The sequence below is a fragment of the Triturus cristatus genome, chromosome 10, assembly GCF_964204655.1.
Source record: "Triturus cristatus chromosome 10, aTriCri1.1, whole genome shotgun sequence".
Taxonomy (NCBI): Eukaryota; Metazoa; Chordata; class Amphibia; order Caudata; family Salamandridae; genus Triturus; species Triturus cristatus.
Genome location: NC_140593.1, coordinates 797,719,331 through 797,732,580, shown reverse-complemented (window position 1 = coordinate 797,732,580; position 13,250 = coordinate 797,719,331). Strand labels below are relative to the sequence as shown.

General features: G+C 47.4%; 1 protein-coding gene across 2 annotated transcripts in view; it reads right to left on the bottom strand.

Moving 5' to 3' along the window:
* The window catches only part of LOC146790014 (cell death-inducing p53-target protein 1-like), a 216,950-nt gene that overhangs the window by 145,869 nt on the left and 57,831 nt on the right, over positions 1-13,250 (bottom strand). For both annotated transcript variants that reach the window (XM_085628329.1, XM_085628330.1), the window contains exon 2: positions 5,750-5,815. In XM_085628329.1, coding sequence (XP_085484455.1) covers positions 5,750-5,792 — 43 coding nt within the window. In that variant the 5' untranslated portion in view covers positions 5,793-5,815. The remainder of the gene's footprint in view (positions 1-5,749; positions 5,816-13,250) is intronic.

The following is a 13,250-nucleotide window of genomic DNA, read 5'->3' as shown; positions in this document are numbered from 1 at the left end:
ATTTTCTTTTTTTTATCTTAGACTGAGCATCATTTTTTTTCAGGGATATGAGGATCTAAATCAGATGTAAATGTGCGAATTCTACTTATTACGGACCAAAAAAAGGGCCCAACATACAATATCAACTTTTTGGCCCCAGTATCAAGTACCGCTTTTGACTATGGTCCTCTGGAATGCCGGGAGATTTCGGAAAATGTCAAAGTACCCAATTTTAAGAATTCAGGGGCATATTATCAAGACAGGCGATAAAATTATCTATGGCATTATGTGAAGGACATCTAACCTGAGCTTCAATTGGAATTCCATAGAGCATATTATCAAGCCCCTTATCGCCGTTTAGCTGCAGTTTTCTGCCGCTAAAGCAGCGATAATTTTATCGCCTGTCTTGATAATATTCCCCTAAGTAAGTGAAAACAGTTTTGGTGCCTCATTCCACTTGGAACTTTTGGAATGAGATATGTTTCCTTACTGATGTCCTCATTACTAATGGCCTGATAATTTCCAGGGTATGTTGTAATTTCTGTAACTGCACATATCGGAATTATGAGCTTTCTGATTTTTTTTGCGCTCAATAGAACTGTGCTGTAAGCACCAAAGTCTATATTCCATGCCATGTTTAAGGGGGAAAACTGTGAGGGGTATATTCACAAGAACGTGTGCTAAACATCATCAAATAATGTTAACGCAACTTTACACATCGCAGCCTATCGCGGGAAAATAGCCCTGTGTCAACGTGAAATTCACAACAAGGCGGCCCCATGCGATAGTGTCCCAAAACCGCGGCCAGTGCCCGTGATGCAACCACCTCGATGGAGATAAAAACACAAACCCCTACGTGAAAAACCTGCGATGGGCCAAAGCGCGATGAGGAAATCAGCGCTAAGCAGCGCCAGGCCTGCAACACACACCTGGCAGATGGGAAAAATCACCATAAAAGTAGAAAAAACACCCAAACACAAACTGACCAACACCCAAGCACCATGGAGGCAGCCGGAACAGGCGCAGAGGACGAGCGCAAGCCCACAAGCGCCCCAAAACGACCAGCCCGGGACCTCGGGGACAGGGAAGGGCAAGGACAAGAAGAAGAGGAAGACGAAGTTCAGTCCACAGGCGAACAGGATCATAGTCACAGAGGTGATGGAACACCATCAACAACTGTTCGTCACCTTCAACGTGTCATTGGGCACCAACAATGGAATATGGCGGGACATTGTGAACAAGGTGAATGCCGTTGGAGAGCACAAGAGGACAATGGACGAGATCAAGAGGCGATGGAATGACATCAAGCGAAAGACCAAGGAGAATCTCGCAGCCAACCAGAAGGCAGCAATGCAGACTGGAGGTGGGGGCCTAGCGCCACAGCTCGTGCTGGATGACATGGAGGAGCTGGTGTTGACAGCCATCAGTGTGGATACTGTGGCCGGAGTTGGGGGACCGGACACTGCTCGACAGGACACAACACAACAGCAACAGGGTGAGTGACCACCAGGTACTGGGGGGACGGGTGGAGATGTCCACAATGGCACACATGCACAATCAAGCAGAGCACAGTGCACACCCTCAGTGACTCTGGGTCATCACCCAGATCTATAGACTGTCACAATGTACAATGCCATGCTGTCTGAATGTCAACATGTACCATGCGGCTACATACATGTGGACACATTGCAATATACCATCTCCCTTTCACATTGCAGGGCCACCGCCAACACCCCCTGCAGAGCAGTCCCAGCCACTCTTCACTGATGAGGAGGAGGACAACCCCAGCATCGACGCACAAGCTCTCCTAGACATCATTGACATCATTCAGGACTCACCTCCAGGATCAGGGGTGCCCAGCTGCATCGAGGAGACCCCAGCCACCACCCAATCCACCAAGCAGGAGGTATCTATGGCCCGGCACTCTCTCAAGACCCCAGGAACAACACACGGCCTTCCAACGCCGTGTTCTTGAGGGCCAGAGGGAGACGGCTGAGCAGGTGCAGGTGGGGTTCGACCTCATGGCTACCAAACTGGAAGCCATCCTTGGGCGTCTAGGCCCGCTCCATGGTCTCCAACCAGCCCTGACTGACATCGCTGGAGTCATGACGCAGAGAAAAGAACACCTGTCCGCTCAGAGGGGCTCCAGTGATACCAGCCGTGAGCTGGCACACATGCGGAGGCTCATGGAGGACATGGTGCGGATGGAGGTGGAAAGGATGGCAGCCACCACTGCACACCAGCGAAATGTAGCTGGGATCTACCATGCCCGGCAGATCCTCATCATGGCATTGCTGCCACAAGGCGTGGTGATGATGAATGCTGCTGCCCGCACACCATTCACATCTCCGCCCCCTGGTGTGCCATTGCATCACAGTGCAGCAGACGTATCCACCCCGGAACCTGATGTGTCAGTGGCACACAGTGCCTCAGCTGGTACTGCAACACCCACAGGTGGGGAAGAGCACACATCCAGGGACGAGGACATGGATGGGTTTGTGATCAGAAGGAGGCACTAGCATTCATTTCCGCCACCTGGCCTGTTTCTGCTTGGTGCCGCACATGGCCCCATGACCTTCCACTGACCCCCGATACACTCCAATGCAGTCACCTTGGACAGCGACATGGACTGCCATATCCTGTTTGATGACCAATGACATGGGGAGCAGACTGCAGACTGTACCCTTCCTCTCTCGCAGTACTTGTCATCCCCGGATGGACTCTGGCTGGCCCTCCAGGGGCACATATTGTGTGGTGTGCTTGGCCTGACCTTGTACCGCTCTAGCTGCAAAAATCCACTGGATGTGCAATGAACATCCAGTAACGCACTGCTGTGTTATGTCTTTCATCATTCATGTATGAATGTGTGAATGAATATAGGGACTGTGATTTCCCTTGCGTCAATGATGCTCATCCTGTGGGATGTCAGTCAGAGGGTGCTACATTGCCTATTGTGTTCCAGGTGCCGTGGACACTACAACAGGGACACACACATCAGTCACTTCCATGTCCAGACATGGACGGAACCACGCCCAAAGCCCACGAGTCATTGTTGCAAGCCCTGCGCTGGTCCAGCGTACGGCAGGCCAGACCACTCCGCTTACTCTCCGAGGGGGACCTCATTGCTACCCGTCACAGGCATACTCGCTGGTGGTGTGCAGGTCACTGGTCTAGTTGTCAGCATGTCACAGCCACTTCCTAAGGGCAGGTTTGCACACACACCATGCCCATCCGGCACAGGCGTCACCGGCCATGTGACTCAGCCAACATAAGGGGCCGACAACATCACATTCCCCTCTGCTGGTGGTGACTGGATGACGGGCGCTCCACGGTTCTCAATCATAAAGGGCCCATGAGTTGTTGCACACAGGGTTAGTGGCACCCGAGGCCTTGCTGCCGTCACTGGCCTACCACCATGTGGCGCTGACTGGGGTTGCACAGGGTTAGTGGCACCTGAAGCTTTGCGGCCGGTACAGGCACCCCGCCACGGGACGGTGACTTTGGGTGCACTGAGGTAGGGGCACCTTAAGTGCTGAGCAGGTGTGCAGCCTGCGATGATGCCCCATCCCGGCGGTCCGATCAGCTCAGGTTTTGTGTGCCCTGCTGGACCACAATGTAGGCCAGAGCCAGCGGGCAGCGCGGGCCTACCGTCACGTGGCGTGGCTTCCGGGATCACAGAGTTAGTGGCACCTATTGGGCTGAGTGGGTGTGCAACCTGCGATGAGGCTGGGTGCACTGGTATGTCCTCTGCCTTGGAGTAATCAAGACCCAGCTACAAACGTGAGACCTGATGGCCTGTGGAGCACGGCTGCATGATGTGGAGGGTGCCATGTCCTCGGGCCCCGGGCTTGTGGCTTGCAGCGACACATGGTCGGCCCTCATGTCTGCACACCAGTGGCGTAAGGTGAGCAGTGAGGCCTGGGTGTGCATGGGTGGGCATACTCCAATGGGCGGCGGGAGGGGCTGGGGTGCCTCTGCCTGGGCGTGCATGGGCAGGCAGGCGATGTTGTCTTCTGCAATTGTGTGTCCTGTGCCAATCATGTATCTGGACTCTGTTTCAGATGATGGGTCTGTCTCAGATGTGTGACCTGGTGAACTGCAATACATACCGGCAAGTGGTTGGAGACACACCGGTGGCAGCAGGTGAGCAGTGTGGCCTGGGTGCGCAGGGGCGGCACTCTCTCTCTCTCTCTCTCTCCCCCTCTCTTCTTCTCTCTCTCTCTCTCTCTCTCCCCCTCTCTTCCTATCTCTCTCTCCCCTCTCTTCTTATCTCTCTCTCCCCTCTCTTCTTCTCTCTCTCTCCCACTCTCTTCTTCTCTATCTCTCCCCCTCTCTTCTCTCTCTCCCCCTCTCTTCTTATCTCTCTCTCCCCCTCTCTTCTTATCTCTCTCTCTCCCTTTCTTCATCTCTCTCTCCTTTGCTCTCTCTCTGTCCTTTGATGTGTGCACGACACACCTTCTCATCATTATTTTCGTCTTGCAGGCTGTGACCTACGGATTGTCCCAAGGGGAGCCGCCATGAGTCTTCTTTTCAGTTCTGTGTTCATTTTAATAAAGTTTAATTTGTTGCTTCGAAAGTGAATGTGTGATGCTCATTTTTGTGATGACACATGCATGTCACCAGTTGTGATTGTGCGACATCATGCAGATTATTTTTTACATGTTAAGGTGTAGTTGTTGTGGCATGTCTTTGGTTGGGGGGGTGCCGGGGAGGGGGTCCTGGGGGTGGTGGCGGCGGGTGTTGTTGCCCTCTCGGCCCTCCGGGCTGCATGTTCAGTTGCCCGGATGCATCTGTTGTTCTTCAGGTGTGGCTGTGGGCTGGGCTCCCTTTTGTGGTGCAGGCTGTCGTCTGACTTTGCACCAGGTCAGAGCAGGTGTTAGTTACCTGGTGCTAACGCGCCTTATCGCCTGTTTTGTGTTCTTATCGCAGATCTGGCTGGTTGTTGAGAATGTTGTGGAGTGGTGTTGTCGTGGCTTTTGGCACGGGAATGCCTTCTCTGCATCTCATTAGCGATAGTTGCGGGGGTCATCGGTGGCGATGTTTTTTGCGGCTGCTATCGCGGGTAAACTGGTGATGTGAGATGTTAACACCAGTGTGTGATTGCGGCGATACGTTTATCGCTACTTTGGCTGCAATAAAGTGCCGTTAACTCGTCAATAGCTCCTTGTGAATATGTCCCGATAAGTGCTGCTTATCACTACCGATAAATTAAGTACCCCACAGTTGTGTTATATATCAGATGCGCCAAATATCTTGCCTATTACGGTGCCACTCGTAATAAAGGCAAGATGGCTCTCCCAGCACAACCCCAAGAATATTGGAGTCACTCACAGATACAACATTTGGGTTAGCCTCACTAGAGATTTTTATGAACCTTTATGCAAAATGTGAAGTTGGACTCCTTTTACAGGAGGAACTGTTTGCTCTTGTGAATTGTTCACAAGGTGTGCTTCCTCCCGGCTCGACTCTGTGAAGTACACTTTGAAACTTTGTAATTGTTTTTACATTTCACATTAATATTAATGTATATGTTACCCTTACATTCGTGTTTTTGGGGGGTGCGAGGGGTTTTCTTTCTTTTTTACACAAATCTCGATATGCATAATCAGGTTAATTATTTAAAAAACAATTTGAGTATTTAATAAATCAAATTTTTAATCACCTGTGAGCCATAGTATTTCCTTAAATGAGATTCAGTAGTATAATGAAACAGTCACAGTACAGTAGTTACCACATTGATATATAGGAATATATAGGTATATTTAGGTACCTGCTGGTTGGTATGGTTGTACGTAAGGTTGCTGGACATACATCTTGGTGGGAGGTACTTTGCCTTCTGCCGAACGCATATAAACAAAAGTTAATTCACACTGATTTTTCATTACTTTACACCATACCTTTCACAATACCATAGCATTTTTCAAGTGCATTATCTCAACATTAGTTTTGACTCTATGAGCATTTTTAAAGGGCTTTTTGTCAAATCATCAAATACAGAAATATTGGCCTACAACAACATAGCTTGCAAAGTATTGACTTTCATAATACTGCCAAAGTAGGCATATATGGGGAAGTGCATATTTACTTTTATAAATGCACATCTACTTACCGTTACCGCATGGTGCAGGTCGATATCTGTAGATCGATATTTAAAAGTCGGCGTTGAGGTACCGCATCTTTTAAAAGTGCAGATTGCACGTCATACCCAGTTTAATAGATATAAACTTGCCAGGGTTATCAAGTCTCATCATTAGTTAAAGTTCTAACTGGTCAAGGCGTGTCGTGTCCATTAAAATACACGTTACAGTCCAAATGCAGCCCCTCGCACTGAAGATGGACATCTCAGGTCACCCAGTCACTGTTAGCTGTTTTGTATGGTGTGAATGGCAGACACTCAGGGCCTTCTTTATGAAGCCCTGCATCACATTTACACCACCATTGCATCACTTTTTGTGATGCTGCGGCAGTGTAAATAATGAGCCACGCTGCGCCCTATTTACGAAGTGACGCATGTAGGCAGACGCGTCCCTTCGTAAAACCCTGCGCTACATTATACCTGCATCAGGTATAATGTATGCAGGGTGGGTGTTCCCCTGCATCAAAGCCTGGTAGAAGTGGCGCATTGAAATCTATAAGATTTCAGTGCGTCACTTCTAGGATGCCATTGTGTCAAAACTTTATGCCTGCCTCATGGCAGGCGTAAGGGTGACGCAGGCCCTTTCACATGGGGCTTGCCCCCTGTGAACGGACACATTGCTGGAGTTGCGCCTGTTTTCAGACACACCCCAGCAATGTGTCACTTTTGCCCCTACAGATATGTCAGTAACACTGACGCATCTGTAACCCCTTGTGACATGATGCACCGAACTGTAAATACGGTGCATTCATGGTGTCGCAAGCGATGCAACACTTCTCATAAATAAGGCCCTCACTAAGCAAAATAAATCACACAAGTACACGTTGGGAAATACTTTTAAGGACATTAAAGAAGTCTCAAATGCAAATTTTAAAATAAACACCTTTAACATAAATAAACAGCTACCATTGTATACCATTTACATCCTAATTAAGGCCCATATTTGTCATAGTATCGCATCACCCTTGCACCATGCAATGAGGAGCAAGGGTGAGGCACAGCTAAAGTCAGATTTATCAAACCATGCTGGGCCACCTACAGCAGTGTATTCTGGATGCCATTGACTAAAGGGGGAATTACAGCCTTAAATGCAACATTTACAAAACTGTGGGACCACTCTCGTGGGCTCCTTCTCCTCTGCTTCCTTCTGCCTTGGAAGGCAAGCAGTCAAAATCAACTTTTGGTTGTATCCACAATGATGTCTTTAAGCAGATGTCAGATGTAAAAAAAATGAAACATCCTTCTCCGTTTACCTTAGAAGGGGTGTCCCTTTTTATTTTATTTGTTCTTGTATCAGTCATGGACTACTGTAATGTATCACCGGACAAAATAAAACAAGCATTGGATTTGCCAATGCTTTTTATCCATGTTGTTCAGCAGAGTAGAGTGGCATGGCATAGCATAGAGTAGAGTGGAGTGGCATAGAATGGTGTGGCATAGAGTGGTTTGGCGTGGCATAGAGAAGCTTGGCGTGGCATAGAATAGCATGGTGTAGAGTAGAGTGGCATTGAGTAGAGTACCATATAGAAGAGTGGCATAGCGTGGCATAGGGTAGAGGGGCACTGAGTGAAGTGGAGTCAGGTAGAGTGGCATAGAGTGGCACTGTACAGAGTGGAGTGGCATAGAGTGGAGTGGCATATAGTGGAGTGGTTCAAAGTAGAGTGGTGTAGAGTGCGGTGATATTGAGTAGAGTGTAATAGCGTAGTGCACAGAGGCATAGAATGTGTGGTGTAGAGTAGAGTGGTGCAGTGTAGCGTGGCACAAAGTGCAGTGGGGTCTAGTCCAGTGGCTTGGAGTGAAGTGGCATAGAGTAGAGCAGTGCAGAGAAGTGTTCAGTAGCATAGAGTGCAGTGGTATAGAGTAGAGTGGTGCAGAGTAGAGTAAAGTGGCATAGAGTTCAGTGGCCTAGATTTGTGCAGAGTAGAGTGCAGTGGAATAGAGTGCAGTGGCATAGAGTAGATTGGTGCAGAGTCTAGTGGCATAGAATAGAGTAGTGCAGAGAAGAGTGGTCCAGAGTAGAGTGATACAGTGTAGAGTGCAGTGGCATAGAGTTATGCAGTGTACAATGCAGTGGTGTAGAGTGCAGTGGCATAGAGGGCAGTGGCGTAAAGTAGAGAGATGCAGGGTAGATTAGAGTGGCACAGAGTGCAGTGACATAGAGTACAGTGGTGTAAAGTAGTGTGTAGTGGCATAGTGCACAGTGGTGCAGAGTAGAGTGAATCGGCATGGAGTGCAGTGGCGTAGAGTGCCGTGGCATAGAGTGCAGTGTTGCAGAGTAGAGTGGCATAGAGTGCAGTGGTGTAAAGTGCAGAGGCATAGAGTAGAGTGGTGCAGAGTAGAGTGGCATAGATAGCTGAGGCGGAGAGTGCATTGGCCTGGAGTAGAGTGGTGTGGTGTGAAGTACAGTGGCATGGATTTTGGTGGCATAGAGTAGAGTACGGCAGAGCAGAGTGCTGTAGAGTGCAGTAGCATAAAGTTCAGTGGTGTAAAGTGCAGTTATGTAGAGTGGTGCAGAGTAAAGTGGCATAGAGTGCAGTATCATAAATTAGAATGGTGCAGAGTAGAGCACAGTGTCATAGAGTGCAGTGACATAGAGTAGAGTGGTGCAGAGTAGAGTGCCATAGAGTGCAGTGACATAATGTGCAGTGGTGTAGAGTGGTGCAGAATAGAGTGCAGTGGCTCAGAGTGCAGTGGCGTAGACTAGAGTGATGCAGAATAGAGCATAGTGGCATAAAGTGCAGTGGCGTAGAGATGTGCAGAACAGAGTGGTGTAGAGTGCAGTGACATAGAGTGCAGTGGCATACAGTAGAGTGGTGCAGAGAAGAGAAGAGTAGCGCAGAGTACAGTAGCGTAGAGTGAGGCAGAGTAGAGTCTAGTGGCATAGACTGCAGTGGTGTAGAGTGTAGAGGCGTAGAGTGCAGCGTAGGGGTGTGCAAGGGAAAAGAAGCGACATGGAAGGGGGATGGGTGGGAGGGAATAGAAGCTACATGGACAGGGATATGGGAGACTGACTGAGAATACAAGCACTCATATGGAGAGCTTGACCACAAAGCAAAAAGTAACTCCAAAAATGGTAGCAGTGGATGGACACTAGCACTTGGTCCATTCTGCAGGGGGGGCAAACAGAAGGAGAGGACTTCATGCCAGCAAGCTGTGACTAATGGAGAAGAAGGAAAGAAGAGTGACAGTGAAGCTGACAAATAGTAAGCTATGGGCAGACTGTAAGCCTATTGTATGTAAATAACATGTCTAGCAGAGATTGTACATGCGCTGTCTAGGTTAAACCTAAACAGGTAGCTCAAGCGATGACATCTGACTCTCAGTTTAGTATGGTCTAACTCAACATTCAACAGCTCCTTCATCTGCCAGTCCATTCCAGGGTTTCTTTCAGAATACTTTTACTGGAGCATCACATTATCCATTGTGAGTCTGCCATCTTGTCTAAACTATTTCCTTCAGTCCAGTCAGAACATTGCTTTCCTCAGGCCATAATTTGCTGAGAATACCTTTTGCTTATACAGATCAGATCCCTGCTTTATCTTATATCTTTGCTTTTTCCCTTTGAGATACCCCCCTCTCAAACTCAGAAATAGCCCTCCTTAAAGTTACGACCAGATCATTTTCACCTTTAAGTTCCCTCCTCCTTGTAGTCACATTATGGTTTGACATTCCTGAAGCCAAGGGGTGAATGTAGCTTTTAAAAAACTGTACAAATATACGATGACATCACATGGCTGGGAAAAATCTGCCACCCTGCCACAATATCTGGTTGCACTCATGGTTTTACTCTAGTTGGCTCGTCAGTCTGTATTCACTGGAAGTGTTCCATGCTTTTTGCTTCTGATCACCATGAAGTCTCTGCAAGTGAAAGGAGGAGGAAACCAAAGTGCATGCTAATCCTAGTTTAGGGCAGGGATTGCCCCATAATACTAGGCTTTGAAGAGATTTATGGAGTGTGGCTGTTGCTTAGATGTGCTGGAGCACAGGATGTGTCACCTGTACCTTGGAGATAAGACAACCTACTGGCCTTCAGCAGAAGACATCTGTCAAGTACCTAATACCTTAGGGGATGGCATTCCTCGCATGTGTGCACAGAGTGCTGCATTTGAGGCATGCTATGTAAGTGTTCTATGCTATGAGCTGATGGAAGCTCCCGCTTGCTATTCCAACAAAAACTAAGAATAAATTCAGGAGTAAAATACTCTTTTACATTGAAGGAGTGCTCAATTTAAAAGTTGCTTGTGTTGTAGTTAGTCTTGGCTTCCCTCCTGTGGTCCCAAAACAATGTAAATAATTGACCCATCTAGACAGTAGTGGTTTTTCAGCAGAGAGGCAGTTATCAGGGAGACACCTCTGTAAGTTGCCATAGAACTGAACGTTAGGATCTACCTCAAAGTGTGTAAAGGAGCTGGACTCTGTACATGATTGACCAGACACAAGGTCAAGCTGGCTAAAACCAATATGATGGTCTTTCAACAAAGTGGCGTAGAAACGATGATGACCTAGCATACCAGTTGACCCGAGTCACCTCTACAACTTTTGTACTATCAGACGTTTCAAGACCTCCAGAGACAATTTCATCACTCTGAGTATTATGAGCTTATATCATTCCTTATATACCCCATAATATTCCTTACTTGTTGGTAGTCCTTACCTTCTCCTTCTTGATCGCACAGCAAAGAGGTTTCCTTTTAACCTTAGATGTTAGAGTAGTGCCATATTTTGCTGAACTTTGTCATTCTGCTTTTACAGCAATTTAATCTATTCTTCTACGTCCTACAGTTTCCTGAATGATGGCACTTTGTGGTTAAACACTGCCAATCATGTGCAGTTCGCTGTTTATAACTAGAGATTACATTGGTCCAATAGGTGCACCAACAAACCAACAATTTCAACTATGGCCAATGAGTTTGGAGAAAGAGGGAATTTGGTGTCCCTGGGGAATGTGTTGTGGGTGCTAGCCATAGCCACAGGCCAGCACCAGTAGTCCCCCCTCGTGCACGCTGACTCAGGGCAATGTGATTTATACCTCTTCTCCCTGAAGCCTGGACTGATACCCCTTGTTTGTCCTTCAGTACTCTTAGCACAGCCATGCCTACTCGGGTTCGTAAGGTCACGAAAGCAGTCGTAGGAGCAGAAACTATACATGGATTTTTAACCATCCCCTTGCCTTTCAAAGACAATAAGGATGCCACTAGGACCAAGTGGTGACCTGCGTGATTTCATCTGGGATCTGAGAGTGGCATAATTGTAATTTGAAGTTGATGTCTGGCATCAATGCACACATGGCTAAAGATTATAATCAAGGGTCAATGGCAAAATTCATGTTACGCTCAGGTGTGGCAAGCCTTGAAATCATATCTATGAGGCAAAGCAAAGCCACTTTGTGTGGATTTGAACGGCCTCATAGATATGGAGTAAGGCAAGGCAGTCCCTTACTCTGCGCTCATGAAGCGAACCATGGGCGTTGCAGAGGGTGTTACCACGCAACACCCATGGATTTTGATGCTGTCCCAGAATTACAAGACCATTTAAACCTGGGGATGCGCCAAAAACTTACGCCTCCCAAAGTGAGGCAGAAAAGGAAGAAATAACTTTATTTCTCCTTGTTTATTCCTCTTTCCATGTGTGCTACATCCTGCAGCACACATAGAAGGAGGAAAATGCTTCTCAGGATTGTTTTTGTACAGGAAGGTGCCCCTTCCTGCACACAAACGATCCTGCTGACAACGCAGGCACCCTTGCATCATGATACAAGGGTGTCTACGTTGGCGCTAGGTTGCCGAAACGGCACCAGCGCAGGGGGAAAGGACAGGAATGCATTGTATTAGATAACAACAGTGCATTCCTGTCCTTTGACATATGGCAGCGTAGCAAGCTGACTTGCTGCGCTGCCCTATGCCAAAATCCCATAAATGAGGCCCCAAGTGTACAAAGGAGTAACCTGACCAATCAGTGAGATTGGATTTGTAACTGAGGCCCTTTGACACGATAGTTAAATCACAGTATCCCCCACCAATACTGATCAGTAACACCAGTGGCTCTATTTTTTTTTTTTAAATTAAATTTATAATGCGCTACAGCTACACAAAAAGGGTTTCCCGGCGCAAAAGCAGATCAGAGACTGAGATAGAAAAGGCTTGCAGGTTATTTATTAAAAAGCCCAGAGAAAAGACCTCGTATGGAAACAGATACTGCATGTAAAAAATAATTAAAACTCAAAAAGTTCAAAGTCCAGCTACATCTATTGTTTAAGAACATATGAATCTTGTTTACACTAAGACCCAATTATGAATGCTGTGCAAAATTCAGTGACAAGCACAAACCACTGCTTTCATGGGTGCCAAAATTATGAGTTTGTCGGATGTTCCACTTGTTAAATTAGATCAGGTCAAACTTTCCGAACTTTACCAGGTACCAAAGCCCCAATAAATAATTGCACATGCGGATTTTCGTGCAGCAAGCACCAAACCTTAATATTATGCCCAGTGGCAGCTCGCCGAGGTTGCGCTGCAGGGCGGTGAGGCGGGCGGGGGAGGGACAGGGTGGGGGTTAGTAAACTCCAGCATATGGCCGATGGTAGTTAAGTAAGTAAATAAATAAATAAAACAATTCACATTGCGTGCGCTGCATCACCAACTACCTTCAGCCGTATGCCAGAGTTTACTACGCCCTACCCTGCCCCTCCCCCGCCCCGCCTCACCGCCCTGCAGCACACCCTCGGCGAGACGCCACTGATTATGCCCCATTTTCAGGGCAATACATATAATTGCAAACCTAACCTACAATCAAAAGTAATGAAATTACTTAATTTGCAATGAATTCGTTCATAATTGAGGCCTGTGTATCAATATATCGCTAAAATTGCTCACAAAGTAAAGTAGAAGACCCTAGCAGCAAAGCCCCCTCTTCAGTGACCTGGTGAGGTGACACTGGGTTTGGTGTTACTGAGATCGTTTTTAAATCAGAGCAATTAATTACAAGGCTATCAGGATGTCCCCCAAATGTGTGATGGTCATTTATACAACGAAGATCAAATGTCTTAGCATCAGTTACTTTAGAGGGATTTTGCTACAAAATTGCCTTGGTAACTAGGCTTCTCAGCAGTCAAGGTGCAACTCCAGAGCTTCTTGTT